The sequence below is a fragment of the Mobula birostris genome, chromosome 13 (genome assembly GCF_030028105.1).
Source record: "Mobula birostris isolate sMobBir1 chromosome 13, sMobBir1.hap1, whole genome shotgun sequence".
NCBI classification, from domain to species: Eukaryota; Metazoa; Chordata; class Chondrichthyes; order Myliobatiformes; family Myliobatidae; genus Mobula; species Mobula birostris.
The window spans coordinates 111,688,730-111,709,523 of NC_092382.1; the positions used below are offsets into that span (position 1 = coordinate 111,688,730).

At 50.1% G+C, this 20,794-nt stretch overlaps 1 protein-coding gene across 1 annotated transcript in view; it reads right to left on the reverse strand.

Annotated features, from left to right (window-relative positions):
* Positions 1-40: 40 nt before the first annotated feature.
* Positions 41-20,794, reverse strand: part of LOC140208164 (alpha-2-macroglobulin-like) — a 25,775-nt gene continuing 5,021 nt past the window's right edge. Inside the window, exons 2-6 of the mRNA XM_072276644.1 lie at positions 15,830-16,013; positions 15,542-15,710; positions 13,963-14,015; positions 13,331-13,351; positions 41-76 (exon numbers count right to left, since the gene is read on the reverse strand). Of these exons, the coding sequence (XP_072132745.1) occupies positions 41-76; positions 13,331-13,351; positions 13,963-14,015; positions 15,542-15,710; positions 15,830-16,013 (463 nt within the window). The remainder of the gene's footprint in view (positions 77-13,330; positions 13,352-13,962; positions 14,016-15,541; positions 15,711-15,829; positions 16,014-20,794) is intronic.

The window sequence follows — 20,794 nt, forward strand, 5'->3', positions numbered from 1 at the left end:
TTCTCCTCAATCCTCTCTCTAACCCCTTGTCCCTTCTCTCTCATCCTCTCTCCCCAATCCGGTTTTGCTGAGGGTCCTGTTGGAGGAATAACACAGCTCCTCACTCATAGTCTCTCTCTAACCCACTGTCCCTTCTCTCTAACCTGCTCCCCAATCGTCTCTCTCATCCTCTCTCTCTTCCTCTGTCCCTTCTCTCTCACCTTCTCTCCCCAATCCTTTCTCTCTCATCCTCTCTCTCTAATCCTTTCTCGCTCTCGAATCCGCTCCCTCTCTGATGCTCTCTAATTCTCCCTCTCACTCTCTCCATTCTTCTCTCTCTAATCCTCTCTCTCATGCTCTCTCTCTTTATAATCCCCTCTCTCTCTCTAATCTACTCTTTCATTTTCTCACCACATCAGGAGACGGTGATGGTCTTTAGGAAGACTAAACCTGCACTGTTCCCTGTTACCATTGATGGCGAGGACATGGATGTGGTGAGGACCTGCAAGCACCTGGGGGTGCACCTGGTGACAGACTCGAGTGGAGCACCAACACAGAGACTGTGTACAAGAAGGGACAGAGTCACCTCTACTTCCTGAGGAGACTGGGGTTCTTTGGAGTATGCAGGCCTCTCCTTCACATGTTCTACCAGTGCGTTGTAGCCATTACAATCCTCAATGAGGTGGTGTGCTGGGGCAATGGCACCAACACAGGGTGATGCCAACAGGCTCAATAAACTGATTAGAAAGACTGGCTCTGTTATAGGAGTCAAACTGGACACTCTGGAGGCTGCGGTGGAACAAAGGACCCTTTGAAAAACCCTGGCAATTCTAGACAATGTTTCTCACCCTCTGCAGGCCACCTTGGCTGAAACAGAGGAGCACTTTTAGTCATAGAACATAGAACATAGAAATTTACAGCACATTACAGGCCCTTCAGCCCACAATGTTGTGTCAACCATGTAACCTCCTCCAGAAACGGCTTGGAATTTCCCCACTGCATAGCCCTCTATTTTTCTAAGCTCCACGTACCTATAAGAGTCTCTTAAAAGACCCTATCGTATCCACTTCCACCACCATTGCTGGCAGCCCATTCCACGCACCCATCACTCTCTGTGTGAAAAACTTACCCTTGACATCTCCTCTGTACCTATTTCCAAGCACCTTAAAACTGTGCCCTCTTGTGCTAGCCATTTCAGCCCTGGGAAAAAGCCTCTGACTATCCACACAATCAATGCCTCTCATCCTCCATCACTCCAAGGAGAAAAGGCCGAGTTCACTCAACCTATTCTCATAAGGCATGCTCCTCAATCCAGGCAACGTCCTTGTAAATCTCCTCTGCACCTTTTCTATAGTTTCCACATCCTTCCTGTAATGAGGTGACCAGACCTGAGCACAGTACTCCAAGTGAGGTCTGACCAAGGTCTTATGTAGCTGTAACATTGCCTCTCGGCTCCTAAACTCAATCCCACGGTTGATGAGGGCCAACACATCACACGCCTTCTTAACCACACTGTCAACCTGTGCAGCTGCTTTGAGTGTCCTATGGACTCGGACCCCAAGATCCCTCTGATCCTCCACGCTGCCGAGAGCCTTACCATTAATACTATATTCTGTCTTCAAATTTGACCTACTAAAATGAACCACTTCACGCTTCTTTGGGTTGATCTACGACCTCTCAGCCTGATTTTGCACTCTATTGCTGTCCGGCTGTAACCTCTGACAGCCCTCCACACTATCCACAACACCCACAACCTGACTAAGACAACTGCACTGCTCCAAAGAGCGCAATATGAGGTCAAACTTACCTTCGGCCATTAGGCTCTATAATGAGTCAATGTGCAGCCGGGGGAAGTGATAATCCCCCCCCCCCACCCCTGTTAGACTGTTTGAGGTAACTTACTTTTTACTCTTTCTTACTTCTCTCCTAATATTTGTACATCTGTGCACTTGTAATGCTACTGTGACACTGTAACTTACAAACGTTTGTACTTGGGATCAATAAAGTATCTAACTATCTATCTCTCCTTCTCCCACCTCTCTCTCTCTTCTCTCCCAGCTTGATCAGTCTCTCTCACTCTCTCCTCCTCCCCAGCTCCAGGTCTTTCTCTCCCCCTAACCTCTCTCTCCCTCCTCCACCCATCTGTCTATTCTCTCTTTTCCCCAGCTCTGTCTCCCCCCCTCCTCTATCTATCCATCCATCTCTCTCTCTCTTTCCCCCAGCTGTCTCTCCCCTCTCTCTCCTCCATCTGTCTCTCTCTCTTTCCCTCAGCTCTGCCTCCCCCCCTCTCCTCCATCCATCTCTCTCTTTCCCCCAGCTGTCTCTTCCCTCTATCAGTCTCCCTCTCTTTCCCCCAGCTCTGTCTCCCCCCTCTCTCTCCATCCATCCGTCTCTCTTTCCCCCCAGCTCTGTTTCTCCCCTCTCTCTGTCCCCTTCTCTCTCCTCCATCCGTCTCTCTTTCTCTTTCCCCCAGCTGTCTCTCCCCTCTCTCCCCTTCTCTCTCCTCCATCTGTCTCTCTTTCTCTTTCTCCTTCTCTCTCTCTCACCACAATCCATAGAAACCACAGAAAAACTACAGCACAGAAACAGGCCTTTTGGCCCTTCTTGGCTGTGCCGAACCATTTTCTGCCTAGTCCCACTGACCTGCACACGGACCATATCCCTCCATACACCTCCCATCCATGTATCTGTCCAATTTATTCTTAAATGTTAAAAAAGAACCCACATTTACCACCTCATCTGGCAGCTCATTCTATACTCCCACCACTCTCTGTGTGAAGAAGCCCCCCCTAGTGTTCCCTTTCAACTTTTCCCCCCTCACCCTTAACCCATGTCCTCTGGTTTTTTTCTCCCCTTGCCTCAGTGGAAAAAGCCGGCTTGCATTCACTCCATCTATACCCATCATAATTTTATATACCTCTATCAAATTTCCCCTCATTCTTCTACGCTCCAGGGAATAAAGTCCAAACCTATTCAACCTTTCTCTGTAACTGAGTCTCTCAAGTCCCAGCAACATCCTTGTAAACCTTCTCTGTACTCTTTCACTCTTATTTATATCCTTCCTGTAATTTGGTGACCAAAACTGAACACATTACTCCAGATTCGGCCTCACCAATGCCTTATACAACCTCATCATAACATTCCAGCTCTTATACTCAATACTTTGATTAATAAAGGCCAATGTACCAAAAGTCTCTTTACGACGCTATCTACCTGTGATGCCACTTTTAGGGAATTTTGTATCTGTATTCCCAGATCCCTCTGTTCCACTGCACTCCACAGTGCCTTATCATTAACCCTGTATGTTCTACCCTGGTTTGTCCTTCCAAAGTGCAATACCTCACACTTGTCTGTATTAAACTCCATCTGCCATTTTTCAGCCCATTTTTCCAGCTGGTCCAAATCCCTCTGCAGGCTCTGAAAACTTTCCTCACTGTCTACTACAGCTCCAATCTTTGTATCATCAGCAAACTTGCTGATCCAATTTACCACATTTTCCATCTTTCTCTTCTCTTTTTCCCCAGCTGTTTCTTCCCTCATTCTCACAGTGTGTCTGTCTCCGTATCTATCTCTCTCTTCTCTTTCCTCCGAGCTCTCTCTCCCCCATTTTCTTGAACCCTTTCCCCTCTACATCTCCCTCTACCCTCCCTCCCTCTCTCCCTTCCCCTCTGTCTTTTGTTCTCTCCCTCTCTCCCAACCAGCTCTTTTTCTCTCCCACTCTTTTTTCCCCTCCCCCCATCTTTCCCAACCTCTCTCACTCCCCACTCTCCCACAGAGCTCCCTCCTCAAACAACACCCCCCCCCCCACACTTCATCATGCCGTTCATACAAGAGAAAAGATCCTGGCCTAATTTGACCCAGATTTGGACTGGACTTGTACTGGAATGACCTCGGACTGGGTCCTGGTTTGACCATGATAGGTCCTGGATTTGGCCGGGATTTATTCCACATATATCCTGGATTATTCCCAGATTCGGCCTGGCTGATCCCAGATCTGGCTGTGATTGCCCCCACATTGTGGTCAAATTATTCCTAGACTGGATGCAGAATAGTCCTGGATCTGATCTGTATTCCTGGAGCTCTGTGGGAGGTGGGGAGTGAGAGAGGTTCAGGTGACTGCTGAACCGTGTCTACGCCCACCTGGACAAGCCAGCGAGCACCGTGAGGGTCATGTTTTTTGACTTCTCCAGTGCGTTCAACACCATCCGCCCTGCTCTGCTGGGGGAGAAGCTGACAGCGATGCAGGTGGATGCTTTCCTGGTGCCATGGATTCTTGACTACCTGACTGGCAGACCACAGTACGTGTGCTTGCAACACTGTGTTTCAGACAAAGTGATCAGCAGCACTGGGGCTCCACAGGGGACTGTCTTGTCTCCCTTTCTCTTCACCATTTACACCTCGGACTTCAACTACTGCACAGAGTCTTGTCATCTTCAGAAGTTTTCGGATGACTCTGCCATAGTTGGATGCCTCAGCAAGGGAGATGAGGCTGAGTACAGGGCTACAGTAGGAAACTTTGTCACATGGTGTGAGCAGAATTATCTGCAGCTTAATGTGAAAAAGACTAAGGAGCTGGTGGTAGACCTGAGGAGAGCTAAGGTACCGGTGACCCCTATTTCCATCCAGGGGGTCAGTGTGGACATGGTGGAGGATTACAAATACCTGGGGATACGAATTGACAATAAACTGGACTGGGCTAAGAACACTGAGGCTGTCTATAAGAAGGGTCAGAGCCGTCTCTATTTCCTGAGGAGACTGAGGTCCTTTAACATCTGCCGGACGATGCTGAGGATGTTCTACGAGTCTGTGGTGGCCAGTGCTATCATGTTTGCTGTTGTGTGCTGGGGCAGCAAGCTGAGGGTAGCAGACACCAACAGAATCAACAAACTCATTTGTAAGGCCAGTGATGTTGTGGGGATGGAACTGGACTCTCTCACGATGGTGTCTGACAAGAGGATGCTGTCTAAATTGCATGCCATCTTGGACAATGTCTCCCATCCACTACATAATGTACTGGGTGGGCACAGGAGTACATTCAGCCAGAGACTCATTCCACCGAGATACAACACGGAGCGTCATAGGAAGTCATTCCTGCCTGTGGCCATCAAACTTTACAATTCCTCCCTTGGGAGGTCAGAAACCCTGAGCCGATAGGCTGGTCCTGGACTTATTTCGTAATTTGCTGGCATAATTTACATATTACTATTTAACTATCTATGATTCTATTACTATTTATTATTTATGGTGCAACTGTAACGAAAACCAATTTCCCCCGGGATCGATAAAGTATAACTATGACTATGACTAGAGTAAACATCAGCGTGTCCCAACATGTCTTCCCCGCCCCACCCCCCCTAAAGGCCAAGAAGCACCCCAGCCGCCACCCCGTGTGTCCCAGAAGCCCTCGCCTCTCCCCATCCCCTCCCACAAGGTCAACAAACCTCGTATGAGAGGGAGGAGAGGCAGGTGATAGAGAAGGGATGCGCTCAGACCGGTGGTTTGAGAGGTGTCTATTTTAATACAAGGAGTGTCATGGATAAAGCGGATGAGCTTACAACGTGGATCAGTACTTGGAGCTATGATGTTGCAGCCATTTACAGAGACTTGGATGGTGCAGGGGCAGGAATAATTACGTCAAGTGCCAGGCTGTAGATGTATCAGAAAGGACAGGGAGGGAGGCAAATGAGGTGGGGGCGTGGCACTGTTGATCAGAGATAGTGTCCGTAGGGATTGTCTACTGAGTCTATGTGGGTGGAAGTTAGGAACAAGAAGTGGTCAATAACTCTACACAGAACATAGAATAGTACAGCACAGTACAGGTCTTTCGGCCCACAAAGCTGTGCCCACCCTCAAATCCTGCCTCCCATATAACCCCTCCCCTTAAATTCCTCCATATACCTGTCTAGTAGTCTCTTAAATTTCACTTGTGTATCTGCCTCCACCACTGACTCAGGCAGTGCATTCCACGCACCAACCACTCTCTGAGTAAAAAACCTTCCTCTAATATCCCCCTTGAACTTCCCACCCCTTACCTTAAAGCCATGTCCTCTTGTATTGAGCAGTGGTGCCCTGGGGAAGAGGTGCTGGCTATCCACTCTATCTATTCCTCTGATTATCTTGTACACCTACTGGGTGTTTTTTATAGACCGCCCAATAGTAACAGGGACATCGAGGAGCAGATAGGGAGACAGATTCTGGAAAGGTGCAATAACAACAGGGTTGTTGTGGTGGGAGATTTTAATTTCCAAAATATTGATTGGCATCTCCCCAGAGCGATGGGTTTAGATGGGGTGGAGTTTGTTAGGTGTGTTCGGGAATGTTTCTTGACACAATTTGTAGATAAGCCTACAAGAGGAGAGGCTGTACTTGATCTGGTATTGGGAAATGAACCTGGTCAGGTGTCAGGGCTCTCAGTGGGAGAGCATTTTGGAGATAGTGATCACAATTCTATCTCCTTTACCATAGCGTTGGAAGGGATAGGAACAGACAAGTTAGGAAAGGGTTTAATTGGAGTAAGGGGAAAGATGAGGCTATCAGGCAGGAACTTGGAAGCATAAATCGGGAACAGATGTTCTCAGGGAAATGAACGGCAGAAATGTGGCAAACATTCGGGATATTTGTGTGGAGTTCTACATAGGTACGTTCCAACGAGACAAGGAAAAGATGGTAGGGTAGAGGAACTGTGGTGTACAAAGGCTGTTGTAAATCTAGTCAAAGTGAGAAGAAAAGCTTACGAAAGTTTCAAAAAACTAGGTAATGACAGAGATCTAGAAGATTATTAGCAGGAAGGAGCTTAAGAATGAAATTAGGAGAGCCAGACCGAGAGCCAGAAGGGGCCATGAGAAAGCCTTGGTGGACAGGATTAAGGAAAATCCCAAGGCATTCTACAAGTATGTGAAGAGCAAGAGGATAAGACGTGAGAGAATAACACCAATCAAGAGTGACAGTGGGAAAGTGTGTATGGAACCGGAGGAGATAGCAGAGGTACTTAATGAATACTTCACTTCAGTATTCACTACGGAAAAGGATCTTGGCAATTGTAGGCGCAAACACGAGGAATTCTGCAGATGCTGGAAATTCAAGCAACACACATCAAAGTTGCTGGTGAACGCAGCAGGCCAGGCAGCATCTCTACGCGACTCCCATGTCCATTCGTCCCCCCCATCCCTCCCCACTGATCTCCCTCCTGGCAATTATCCTTGTAAGCAGAACAAGTGCTACACATGCCCTTATACTTCCTCCCTTACCACCATTCAGGACCCCAGACAGTCCTTCCAGGTGAGGCAACACTTCACCTGTGAGCCGACTGGGGTGATATACTGCATCCGGTGCTCCCGATGTGGCCTTTTATATATTGGCGAGACCCGACGCAGACTGGGAGATCGTTTTGCTGAACATCTACGCTCTGTCCGCCAGAGAAAGCAGGATCTCCCAGTGGCCACACATTTTAATTCCACATCCCATTCCCATTCTGATATGTCTATCCACGGCCTCCTCTACTGTAAAGATGAAGCCACACTCAGGTTGGAGGAACAACACCTTGTATTCCGTCTGGGTAGCCTCCAACCTGATGGCATGAACATCGACTTCTCTAACTTCCGCTAATGCCCCACCTCCCCCTCGTATCCCATCTGTTATTTATTTATATACACACATTCTTTTTTTCTCTCTCCTTTTTCTCCCTCTGTCCCTCTGACTATACCCCTTGCCCATCCTCTGGGTTCCCCCCTGCCACCTTGTCCTTCTCCCCGGACCTCCTGTCCCATGATCCTCTCGTATCCCTTTTGCCAATCACCTGTCCAGCTCTTGGCTCCATCCCTCCCCCTCCTGTCTTCTCCTATCATTTCGGATCTCCCCCTCCCTCTCCCACTTTCAAATCTCTTACTCACTCTTCCTTCAGTTGGTCTTGATGAAGGGTCTCGGCCTGAAACGTCGACTACACCTCTTCCTAGAGATGCTGTCTGGCCTGCTGCATTCACCAGCAACTTTGATGTGTGTTGCTTGACAATTGCAGGGATGATTTACAGTGGACTGAAAAGCCTGAGCATATAGGCATTAAGAAAGAGGATGTGCTGGAGCTTTTGGAAAGCAACAAGTTGGATAAGTCACCGAGACCGGACGAGATGTACCCCAGGCTACTGTGGGGTGTGAGGGAGGAGATTGCTGAGCCTCTGGCAATGATCCTTGCATCATCAATGAGGACGGGAGAGGTTCCAGAGGATTGGAGGGTTGTGACTGTTGCTCCCTTATTCAAGAAAGGGAGTAGAGATAGCCCAGGAAATTTTAGACCGGTGAGTCTTACTTCAGTGGTTGGTAAGTTGATGGAAAAGATCCTGAGAGGCAGGATTTATGAACATTTGGAGAGGTATAATATGATTAGGAATAGTCAGCATGGCTTTGTCAAAGGCAGGTCATGTCTTACAAGCCTAATTGAATTTCCTGAGGATGTGACGAAACACATTGATGAAGGAAGAGCAGTAGATGTAGTGTATATGGATTTCAGCAAGGCATTTGATAAGGTACCCCATGCCAGGCTTATTGAGAAAGTAAGGAGGCGTGGGATCCAAGGGGACATTGCTTTGTGTATCCAGAACTGGCTTGCCCACAGAAGGCAAAGAGTGGTTGTAGACGGGTCATATTCTGCATGGAGGTCGGTCACCAGTGGTGTGCCTCAGGGATGTGTTCTGGGATCCCTAATCTTTGTGATTTTTATAAATGACCTGGATGAGGAAGTGGTGGGATGGGCTAGAAAATTTGCTGATGACGCAAATGTTGGGGGTGTTGTGGATAGTGTAGAGGGCTGTCAGAGGTTACAACGGGACCTTGATAGGATGCAAAACTGGGCTGAGAAGTGGCAGATGGAGTTCAACCCGGATAAGTGTGAGGTGGTTCATTTTGGTAGGTCAAATATGATGGCAGAATATAGTATTAATGGTAAGACTCTTGGCAGTGTGCAGGATCAGAGGGATCTTGGGGTCCGAGTCCATAGGACGCTTAAAGCAACTGCGCAGGTTGACTCTGTGGTTAAGAAGGCATACGGTGTATTGGCCTTCATCAACCGTGGGATTGAATTTAGGAGCCGTGACGTAATGTTACAGCTATGTAGGATCCTGTTCAGACCCCTCTTGGAGTACTGTGCTCAGTTCTGGTCGCCTCATTACAGGAAGGATGTGGAAACCATAGAAAGGGTGCGGAGGAGATTTACAAGGATGTTGCCTGGATTGGGGAGCATGCCTTATGAGAATAGGTTGAGTGAACTCAGCCTTTTCTCCTTGGAGCGACGGAGGATGAGAGGTGACCTGATAGAGGTGTATAAGGTGACGAGATGCATTGATCGTGTGGATAGTCAGAGGCTTTTTCCCCAGGTCTGAAGTGGCTAACACAAGAGGGCACAGTTTTAAGGTGCTTGGAAGTAGGTACAGAGGACATGTCAGGGGTAAGTTTTTTTTAAACTCAGAGAGTGGTGAGGCGTGGAATGGGCTGCCGATGACAATGATGGAGGCAGATACGATAGGGTCTTTTAAGAGACTTTTGAATAGGTACATGGAACTCAGAAAAATAGAGGGCTATGGGTAACCCTAGGTAATTTCTAAGGTAAGGACATGTTCGGCACAATTTTGTGGGCTGAAGGGCCTGTATTGTGCTGCAGGTTTTCAATGTTCTATGTTTCTAAACGCCCCCCCCACCCCGTGTGTCCCAGCAGGACTTCCCCTCCTCACCCCCTCCCACAAGCTCCCCAACCCCAGTCCGCGTCCTGACCACCAGAGATCAGCCTATCTTGTTGGAAGGAAGGGCCCAAACATATGTGTACGGTTCCAAAGCTGGGATTGAATCCGCCAGCGTAGGCCCGAGCCAGGCCTTGACTTGACTTTATCCCCGAGCTTCTGGAACCTTCCCCGGGCCCAGAGGTCGGAACATAATCCTTGTTGGGGAATGATCCCTCTAATTTTTAATGGCCAGTGGGCACAAAAATCTTGTGCTGTTGTTTTGACAACAACACGGGCGCACTGGATAACATCTTCAACAAAGATGGGATCAATAACCCTGTTCTAAAATCTGCAGACAAAACGTCACAATCTCCACGTTGTTAACACCGTCCACGTCAGAAACTGGAAATGGACATGTGACTGTGTGCAAAAGGAAATGACCTAGCACTTTCCCGGCACACATAACGGATAAGCTCTTCTCGGGCTTCCAGTCGGGTACAGGGATTGACCACAGCTATCGTTTTGATGGCAAACTCTGCCCTCCTCATCAGCGACGATGCCTAGACATGTCCAGTCTGGTGGTATTTATACCCTGTCGTTCGTTCCTCCCTCCTGATTGGCCAGTTCTCATCCAATCAGGTTTCCGCTCTCCCACCTTGTTGGCAATCGAGTTCCAGTTCTAAATTCGGCTACGTCCACACTAGAGCGGATAAATCCGTAACCGAAGCTTTTCCTCTTCATTCTTCACTTCTCCAGGTTGAACTCCATCTGCCACTTCCCAGCCCAATTCTGCATCCTATCAATGTCTCTCTGCAATCTTTGACAATCCTCTACACTATCTACAACACCACCAACCTTTGTGTCGTCTGCAAACTTGCCAACCCACCCTTCTACCCCCACATCCAGGTCGTTCGTAAAAATCACGAAGAGATCCCAGAACAGATCCTTGTGGGACACCACTAGTCACAATCCCCCAATCCGAATGTACTCCTTCCACCACCACCCTCTGCCTTCTGCAGGCAAGCCAATTCTGAATCCACCTGGCCAAATTTCCCTGGATCCCATGCCTTCTGACTTTCTGAATAAGCCTACATGTGGAACCTTGTTAAATGCCTTACTAAAATCCATATAGATCACATCCACTGCACTACCCTCATCTATATGCCTGGTCACCTCCTCAAAGAACTCTATCAGACTTGTTAGACACGATCTGCCCTTCACAAAGCCATGCTGACTGTCCCTCATCAGACCATGATTCTCTAAGCGGCCATAGATCCTATCTCTAAGAATCTTTTCCAACAGCTTTCCCACCACAGATGTAAGGCTCACTGATCTAAGGCCTTCTCATGCCCCCTTCTTGCTCTTCTCAGCCCCTTCTTAAGCTCCTTTTTTGCTACCCTATATTCCTCAATAGACCCATCTGATCCTTGCTTCCTAATCCTCATGTATGCTGCCTTCTTCCACCTGACTAGATTTTCCACCTCACCTGTCACCCATGGTTCCTTCACCCTACCATTCTTTATCTTCCTCACCGGGACAAATTTATCCCTAACATCCTGCAAGAGATCTCTAAACATCGTCCACATGTCCATAGTACAATTCCCTACAGAAACATCTTCCCAATTCACACCCGCAAGTTCTAGCCTTATAGTCTCATAATTTGCCCTTCCACAATTAAAAATTTTCCTGTCCTCTCTGATTCTATCCTTTCCCATGATAATGCTAAAGGCCAGGGAGCGGTGGTCACTGTCCCCCAGATGCTCACCCACTGAGAGATCTGTGACCTGACCCGGTTTGTTACCTAATATTAGATCTAGTATGGCATTCCCCCTAGTCGGCCTGTCAACATACTGTGACAGGAATCCATCCTGGACACACTTAACAAACTCTGCCCCATCTAAACCCTTGGAACTAATCAGGTGCCAATCAATATTAAGGAAGTTAAAGTCACCCATGATAACAACCCTGTTATTTTTGCACCTTTCCAAAATCTACCTCCCAATCTGCTCCTCTGTATCTCTGCTGCTACCAGGGGGGCCTATAGAATACCCCCAGTAGAGTAACTGCTCCCTTCCTGTTCCTGACTTCCACCCATACTGACTCAAAAGAGGATCCTGCTACATTACCCACCCTTTCTGTAGCTGTAATAGTATTCCTGACCAGTAATGCCACCCCTCCTCCCCTTTTTCCGCCCTCTCTATCCCTTTTAAAGCACTGAAATCCAGGAATACTGAGAATCCATTCCTGCCCTGGTGCCAGCCAAGTCTCTGTAATGGCCACTACATCACAATTCCATGTATGTATCCAAGCTCTCAGTGTTTGTTTTTTTTTTAGTTTTAGGTCTTCCTGCGCGAGAGCCAACAGCTGTCCCTCATTTGGCAATTTCCTTTTAAGTTTTTCTGGTCTGTAACTGCACAAACACGCACTTTCACAGCGAGATTCGACACCAAACATGTTGCTTGTTTTCTGTAGATGTGTCCTGCCCATGCCAAGTAGGAGGAGATTCGCCTAAGTATCCGTTTTAATGTGGACGGAGGTATTTTCAGAAACGCCTGGTGTGGACGCCTATCGTTTTTACGTGAAACCGGCGTTTTCAAAATTATCCAGTCTAGTGTGGACGTAGCCTTCGAGGGAGACCGTCGTCTTTGTTAAAGATCTTTTCCTCTGGTTTTATTTCAATGGCTTCCTTCACCAGGCAATACCAAAAGCCATTGGCACGGCACAGTAGTCTTCTGCACGGTGGAAACCCGCAACAGGGAGCACAGGAGGTGTATCCGTTTGGGTTACCCAGAGAAATCGGCAGTAGCAAAATACTGCGCTCGCAGTGGCCATAGATTTGGCAAACCCACTGTGCTGTGCCGATGGAGTTTGGGACGACCTGGTGAAGGAAACCATTGAAATAAAACTGTAGGGAAAGATGAAGGTCTTGCTCTAAGCAAGAAATGGAATTCGATTGTAAACAAATTGGAACAGCAGAAAACTGATTGGATGAGGACTAGCCATCAAGAGGGATGGGATGACTAGACATGCCCAGCCATCATCCCTGATGAAGATGGCAGAGTTTGCCATCAAAACATTGGTCATAATCGATACCAGTACCCAGCTAACGAGGTAGAGGTTGACAACATTTTGTGTGCAGTTTAAGTTCCTTTGTGCGCTTGTAGCAAAAGATGTGTGCACATGCCCACCTTAAAGAGAACATTGGTTTGGGGTGAGAATCACCGTCAGAGGCCTGAGCCAGGGCCTACCCCATCCCTGAACTCCCAGAATGGTTCCTGGGCCCAAGGGTTGGAAAATAATCAGGCTGGGTTCAAGTTCAACAGCGTAGGCCTCAACCAGGCCCTGACCCGGACCGGAGCTCCCAGAACAGTCCCTGGGCCTAGGGTCCATGCCTGTTCCAGCTGGTGGTCTTATTCACCAGCTTAAGGCCTGAGACAGGCTCTGATCCAGACCCAAGTTCCCAGAACAATCCCTGAGCCCAGGGTCCGCGTACGATACCACCTGGATCACTAGCACAGGCCTCAGCCAGGGCCCTGCCTTATCCTCGGACTCCTGGAATGTTTCCTGGGCCCAGGAAGATGGACGTCGCCCCCTGACCTGGTGCAGGGCAAGGCTGAGGCCTGGATCCTGTCGACGGGACTCACCCAGAGTGTTATCAGCGGGTACTGCAGAGAGAAACGGAGAAGCCACATTAGTGGTGGGATCGAGGAAGGGGGGAGGCTGAAGGAGGGGAAGACGGAGGGAAGGACAAGGGGGAGGGGGACGGAGGGGCAAGGGAGAAGGGAGACAGATGGGGCAATAGAGGACCAGACAAGGGGGAATGGAGGAGGGGCAAGACTGAGAAAGGTGTCGGGGAGAGGGAGGCCCCTCCCAGGAGGGATGGATATCACTGTGAATAGAGGGGTGGAGGGAAAGAAAAAGGATGGAGGGTGAGAGGATCGGAGGTGAGAGGACAGAGTGTGCGAGAGGGAAAGGGGTGAGGAAGAGGAAGAAGGGCGGGATAGGAGACAAAGGGGGAAGGAAAAGATGGAGGGAGGGCAAGAGGAGCAGAGGGGGAAGAGGGAGAGAGCGAGAAGGGTGGGAGCAGCAGTCTGCGATGGAGTAGGGGGAGAGGTTGGCCAACAGGCCATTGAGCAGGAGCAGGCGAACAAGGCCCCAGTTGTGGGCAGGGTCGGAGGGGAGAAGAGAGGGAGACGGTGGATGGAGAGGGGGAGCGAGGGCCGGCGGTGCTGGGGTGGGGCAGGAGACACGCAGTGCACGGGACGGACTCCCTCACCTCCTCGTCGGCCGGCAAGAAATCCTGCGTCAGAGAGACGACACGGAACCGCACTGGAAGACAAGGCGCAGAGTGAGATCCCAGAGGGAATGACTAACAACCCCTGACCTCCCCAGGAGGTCATGTCCCCTGTAACTCTGTAACTCCCCTAACACCCTCCTAACACACACAAATGCTGAGAGCGGTGGGGGGGGGGGTTGGGGTCAAACACCCAATGACCTTTCACCTCCTGAGACCTGAGGTCAATCACTCAGGAGTTTGGAGGCCGGAGAGGAGGGGCACTCCCCTAACTGTGCTCCTCGTGGTTTTAAGCACCTCTGGAATAAGGTCCCAACCTGCCCGACCTCTCTCCGTAACTCAGTCCCTCGAGTCCCGGCGACATCCTCATAAATCTCCCTCTGCACTCTTTCCAGCTCAGCTGCATCTTTCCTACAGCGGGGCGACCAAAACCGAACACCGTACTCCCAGTGCGGCCTGACCGACGTCTCGTACAACTGCAACGTGACTCCCCCGACTCCCGTACTCGAAGACTTGTCGAGGTCGCTCCTGGAACTGTATCCTAAAGGAACCAAGGGGCCCTGTCCCAAGTGGGAATTAAGAAGATTTCAGGGATGATGGCAGTGCTTTAGTAGAAAGAGATTGGAGGTGGGTGAAGGAATGATCATCAAGCCTGCGTGGTGTCGAGCTACTCCACAGGTTCTGGTATGTCCTCACACCCCTGGTTTGTCGATGGGGGAGAGAGTAATGTGGCAGATGTGGACTACACAGACTAACACTGCCCAGGGAAGTAAGGAATCTCCCCTCAAACCCCTGACCTGTTGGAGGGGGTGAGGGTAATGTGGCAGATGTGGATTGCATGGACAAACCCCACCCAGGGAAGTGGGGAATCTCCCCTCACCCCTGACCTGTAGGTGGGGGAAAGGGTAATGAGGCAGATGTGGAATACACAGACTAACCCCACCCAGGGAAGTGGGGAATCTCCCCTCACCCCTGACCTGTAGGTGGGGTAAAGGGTAATGTGGCAGATGTGGAGTGCATGGACTGTCCCCACCCAGGGAAGTAGGAAGTGTCCCCTCACACCCCTGACCTGTAGGTGAGGGAGAGGGAAATGTGGCAGATGTGGAATGCATGGACTAACCCCACCCAGGGAAATGGGGAATGTCCTCTCATACTCCTGACCTGTAGATGCGGGGAGAGGGTAATGTGGGTAATGTGGCTAATGTGGAATACACAGACTAACCCCACACAGGGGAGTGGTGGGTATCCCCTCATACCCCTCACCTGTAGATGGGGGGAGAGGTTAATGTGGCGGATGTGGAATGCATGGACTAACCCCACCCAGGGAAGTGGGGAATGTCCCCTCACACCCCTGACTGTAGGTGGGGGAGAGGGTAATGTGGTCAATGTGCAGTGCACAGACTAACCCCACCCAGGGAAGTGGGGAATGTCCCCTCACACCCCTGACCGGTAGGTGCGGGAGAGGATAATGTTGTCCATGTGGTCTGCATAGATTGTCTGCAGTCTTCCATTGAGGGTTCTTGCTGCACATTGGCGGGAGATGCACGTGGGAGGGACTCACCTGTCTGGCCAGGTTTGTAAACGGGCTTGTCTGTCTGTACGAATGTCAGGGACTGCGTTTTCCGCAGGAGGACCTTCTTGGTGACGTTCACTGCTTCGCTCAGACCCGATCCAGTGACCGTGACCTCAGCCACCGAATCTTGCTCGTTCGTCAGCTCAATGTCTGGCACCTGGGCAGAGAAATTTTGCAGGTCACACGAGGGGTGGTGTGATGGTTTCACCACGGCAGGTTGGCAGGGTGCAGAGTTCCAGATGTACGTCCCCCCCCCCCCCCGCCGGCAAAACTTACCGTGAACTCCACGCACCCGTGGTGCCCCACCAGGCCCGCCGTCTCTTTCTCCACAGTGGTGTTGGTGGGGGCATGGTGCAGGGTCACCCGGAGTGACCCACTCCCCTCCCCCGCGGGCTGGAGCAGGCAAATCTTCTCCTGGATGCCGACCTGTATCTGCGACGGGATTAGAACCAGGGCATCACTGGAAAAGGAGAGAGGTCAGTCAGGAACACTGGGGCGGTCCGTCGAGAGCAAAACCACCTTCCCAAACTGTGCAGACTGATTTACCATGCCCACCAAGCCCCCTCCTCACTCCAGACCGTGGGACACCTCAGTCCCCGGAGTGAGAAACTGCCTGTTTTCCAGACTGTGGGACCTTTCATCCCCCGAACTGGGACCTCCCACTCCCCCGGACTGGGAGACCATCCATCCCAGACTGTGGAACTTCCTACTTCCCGGACTGAGAGACTGCCCATCCCTTCTCTCTCCACCTTCCCTCACCTGTGTGTCCCTCTCCCTCCATCTCCTCTCTCTCCACTGCTGTCTACCTGCTCCCTCCCCTCTCCTCTCTCTCTCTCTTCATGCTCCCCCTGTCCCTCCTCATCTCCCTCACTCTCCCCACTCTCTCCATCCCCACCCCCTTTCCCACTTCTCTCATCCCCTTTCTCTCTCAGCCCCTCTCTGCCCTCAGTCACCCACTCTCGTCACAACAGGTCAACGGCAGACGCAATCTCAATGGCTCTCCAGACGGTTTGGGACAAACACCTACGTCAGGATGCTGTTCATCGACTATAGCTCAGCATTCAATACCATCATTCCCACAATCCTGATTGAGAAGTTGTAGAACCTGGGCCTCTGTACCTCCCTCTGCAATTGGATCCTCGACTTCCTAACCAGAAGACCACAATCTGTGCGGATTGGTGCTAACATATCCTCCTCACTGACAATCAACACTGGCGCACCTCAGGGGTGTGTGCTTAGCCCACTGCTCTACTCTCTGTATACACATGACTGTGTGGCTAGGCATAGCTCAAATACCATCTATACATTTGCTGACAATACAACCACTGTTGGTAGAATCTCAGGTGGTGACGAGAGGGCGTACAGGAGTGAGGTATGCCAACTAGTGGAATGGTGCTGCAGCAACAATCTGGCACTCAACATCAGTAAGACAAAAGAGCTGATTGTGGACTTCAGGAAGGGTAAGATGAAGGAACACATACCAATCCTCATAGAGGGATCAGAAGTGGAGAGAGTGAGCAGCTTCAAGTTCCTGAGTGTCAAGATCTCTGAGGATCTAACCTGGTCCTAACATATCGATATAGTCATAAAGAAGGCAAGACAGCGGCTATACTTCATTAGGAGTTTGAAGAGATTTGGCATGTCAACAAATACACTCAAAAACTTCTGTAGTTGTACTGTGGGGAGCATTCTGACAGGCTGCATCACTGTCTGGTATGGGGGGGAGGGTGCTACTGCACAGGGCCGAGAGAAGCTGCAGAGGGTTGTAAATCTAGTCAGCTCCATCTTGGGTACCAGCCTACAAAGTACCCAGGACATCTTCAGGGAGCGGTGTCTCAGAAAGGCAGCGTCCATTATTAAGGACCTCCAGCACCCAGGGCATGCCCTTTTCTCACTGTTACCATCAGGGAGGGGGTACAGAAGCCTGAAGGCACACACTCAGGCAATTCAGGAACAGCTTCTTCCCCTCTGCCGTCCGATTCCTAAATGGACATTGAAGGTTTGGACACTACCTCACTTTTTTTTAATATATGAGGAGTGATTGATAGGTTTGTGGCCTAATGTAGAAGGAGTCAATTTTAGAAAACCTAGCGCATTTATTTTTCAACATAGTCCCCTCCTACATGTACACATTTGGTCCAGCAGTTGTGGAGCATACGGATCTTGGACCTACAGAAAGTGTCCACAGCAGGGGTGATTGATAAGTTTGTGGCCTAAGGTGGAAGGAAATGAGTTATACAGCTCTTGTTACATGCACATGCAGTTCAACTCTTTAGGTGATTATGCAGAAAGTTCGAAGTTAATAACTCATTGGGGGGGTGATTGATATGTTCGTGGCCTGAGGTAGAAGGAGATGAGTTATTAACAGGGAGTACAATCAGACTGGAGGATTGTGACTAGTGGTGTCCCACAAGGATCGGTTCTGGGACCTCTACTTTTCGTGATTTTTATTAACGACCTGGATGTGGGGGTAGAAGGGTGGGTTGGCAGATTTGCAGACGACACAAAGGTTGGTGGTGTTGTAGATAGTGTAGAGGATTGTTAAAGATTGCAGAGAGACATTGATAGGATGCAGAAGTGGGCTGAGAAGTGGCAGATGGAGTTCAACCCGGAGAAGTGTGAGGTGGTACACTTTGGAAGGACAAACTCCAAGGTAGAGTACAAAGTAAACGACAGGATACTTGGTAGTGTGGAGGAGCAGAGGGATCTCGGGGTACATGTCTACAGATCCCTGAAAGTTGCCTCACAGGTGGATAGGGTAGTTAAGAAAGCTTATGGGGTGTTAGCTTTCATAAGTCGAGGGACAGTGTTAAGAGTCGCGAGGTAATGATGCAGCTCTATAAAACTCTGGTTCGGCCACACTTGGAGTACTGTGTCCAGTTCTGGTCACCTCACTATAGGAAGGATGTGGAAGCATGGAAAGGGTACAGAGGAGATTTACCAGGATGCTGCCTGGTTTAGAGAGTATGCATTGTGACCAGAGATTAAGGGAGCTTGGGCTTCACTCTTTGGAGAGGAGGAGGATGAGAGGAGACATGATAGAGGTGTACAAGATATTAAGAGGATTAGATAGAGTGGACAGCCAGCGCCTCTTCCCCAGGGCACCGCTGCTCAATACAAGAGGACATGGCTTTAAGGTAAGGGGTGGGAAGTTGAAGGGGGATATTAGAGGAAGGTTTTTTACTCAGAGAGTGGTTGGTGCGTGGAATGCACTGCCTGAGTCAGTGGTGGAGGCAGATACACTGGTGAAGTTTAAGAGACTACTAGACAGGTATATGGAGGAATTTAAGGTGGGGGCTTATATGGGAGGCAGGGTTTGAGGGTCGGCATAACATTGTGGGCTGAAGGGCCTGTACTGTGCTGTACTATTCTATGTTCTACCTTCTACTCGTACAGTATTTCTGTTTTTGCACATTTTTAAAAAAATCTATTTAAAATACGTAATTGATTTACTAGTGTATTTATTATGTTTTATTTTATCTATTATTATTATTCTTTTCTCTCTCTCTGCTAGATTATGTATGGCATTGAACTGCTGCTGCTAAGTTAACAAAAGTCAACAAAAGTCACGTCACATGCCGGTGATAATAAACCTGATTCCTCCATCCCCATCTCTTACCCCCTTTACCTCCCCTCCTTATCTCCTCCTCTTGTCCCCTCTGTCCCCTTCCATCTCTACCCATTTTCTACATTTCCTTCCCCCCTCTCTTCCTTTCCCTCATCACTTTCTCCCCCTCTGCCCCTCTCTACACCCCTCTCACCCCACCCCCAACCCACTCTTTCTCCCACTATCTCTCCGTCCTCCCTCTACCCTTTTCTATGCCCCCCTTTCTCTCCCTCCCTCCTGTCCCCCTTTCTCCTCCTCGCCCCTCTCTCATCTCTCTCTCTTCCTTTTCCATCTTCTTTCCCTCTGTCCCTCTCTCACCCTCTGTGTCTCCCTCCTCACACTCTCTCTCCCTCCCCTCCCCCATGCACCCCCCTCTCTACCACCTCTTCCCCTTGCCCCCTTCTCTATACCCCTCTCGCCTGTGTGTGTCTCTTCCCAATCGCTATAACCCCTCTCTCCTTCTCTCTCCACCTCATTCCCCATCTGTCCCCTCTCTCTGCCCCCTTTCACCCACTCTCTCCCCTCCTCCCTCCCCCTCTCTTACTCCCCTTTCCCTCCCCTCCCTCTCTCCCCCCCTTGCCCCCCTCAGTCCCCCCTCCCTGTCTATGCACTTCCATCTCCCTCCCCTCTCTTTCTCTCTTCTCCCCTTCTCTCACTCTCTCAACCCCTCTCTACACGCCTCTCACCCCCCCCCCCTTGCCTGTCTCTATTTCCCTGTCCTCTCTACCCAATTTCCCTCGGGATCAATTAAGAATATCTATCTATCTATCTATCTCTCCCACTTTTCTATCCCCTTCTCTCTCACTCACTCCTCTGTCCCCCCCTTTCTCCCCATCTCATCTCTCAACCTCCTCTCTACACCCCTCTCACCCCCTCCCCCTCTTTCCCCTTCTGGCCCCTATCTCACCTCCCTCTCCCTTCTTCTCTCCCTCTGTCTCTCTCCTCACACTCTCCCCTCCCCCTTGCATCCCCCCCTCACCCCCTCTCCCCTCTCTCTACCACCTCTCCCTTGCTGCCCCCCTCTCTCCCCCCCTTTCACTCCCCCCTCTGGTCTATGTGTCTCTCCCCTCTCTCTCCACCACATTCCTTTCCCCACTCTACCCCTCTCCCCATTTCTCTCCCGTTGCCTCTCCCCTTCTCTCTTCCTCTCCCCCTCCCCTCTCTGCACCCTTTCACCTACTCTCTCCCCCTCTCAGTCTATCTCTCCTTCCCCCTCTCTCTTCCTCCCTCAATCTCTATCTCTCCTTCCCGTTCTCTCCCTCTCACTCCTTCTCTTTCCCTCTCTCCCTCTTCTCTCTTTCACTCTCTAATTCTCCTTCCCTCTCTCTCACTCTCTATATCTCCACCCTCGCTCTCTTTTGCTCTCTCCTCCATCTCTCTGCCCCCCCTCTACCTCTTACACCTCTTACCCCCTTGAGGGCATTAGGGTTAGGGTTAGGGAGAAGCACAACTCACGTGTATCAGGGGTCACAATGGAGTAAAGGGAATTACTGGGGCGTGAGAGAGCAGCGTGCCCAGGTGGATTGGAGGGGGATACTAGCGGAGATGGCTGAAGTTTCTGGGAACAGATCACAAGGCACAGGATAGATTTGTCCCACAGAGGACGAAGTTCTCAAATGGCAGGGGTCGGCAAC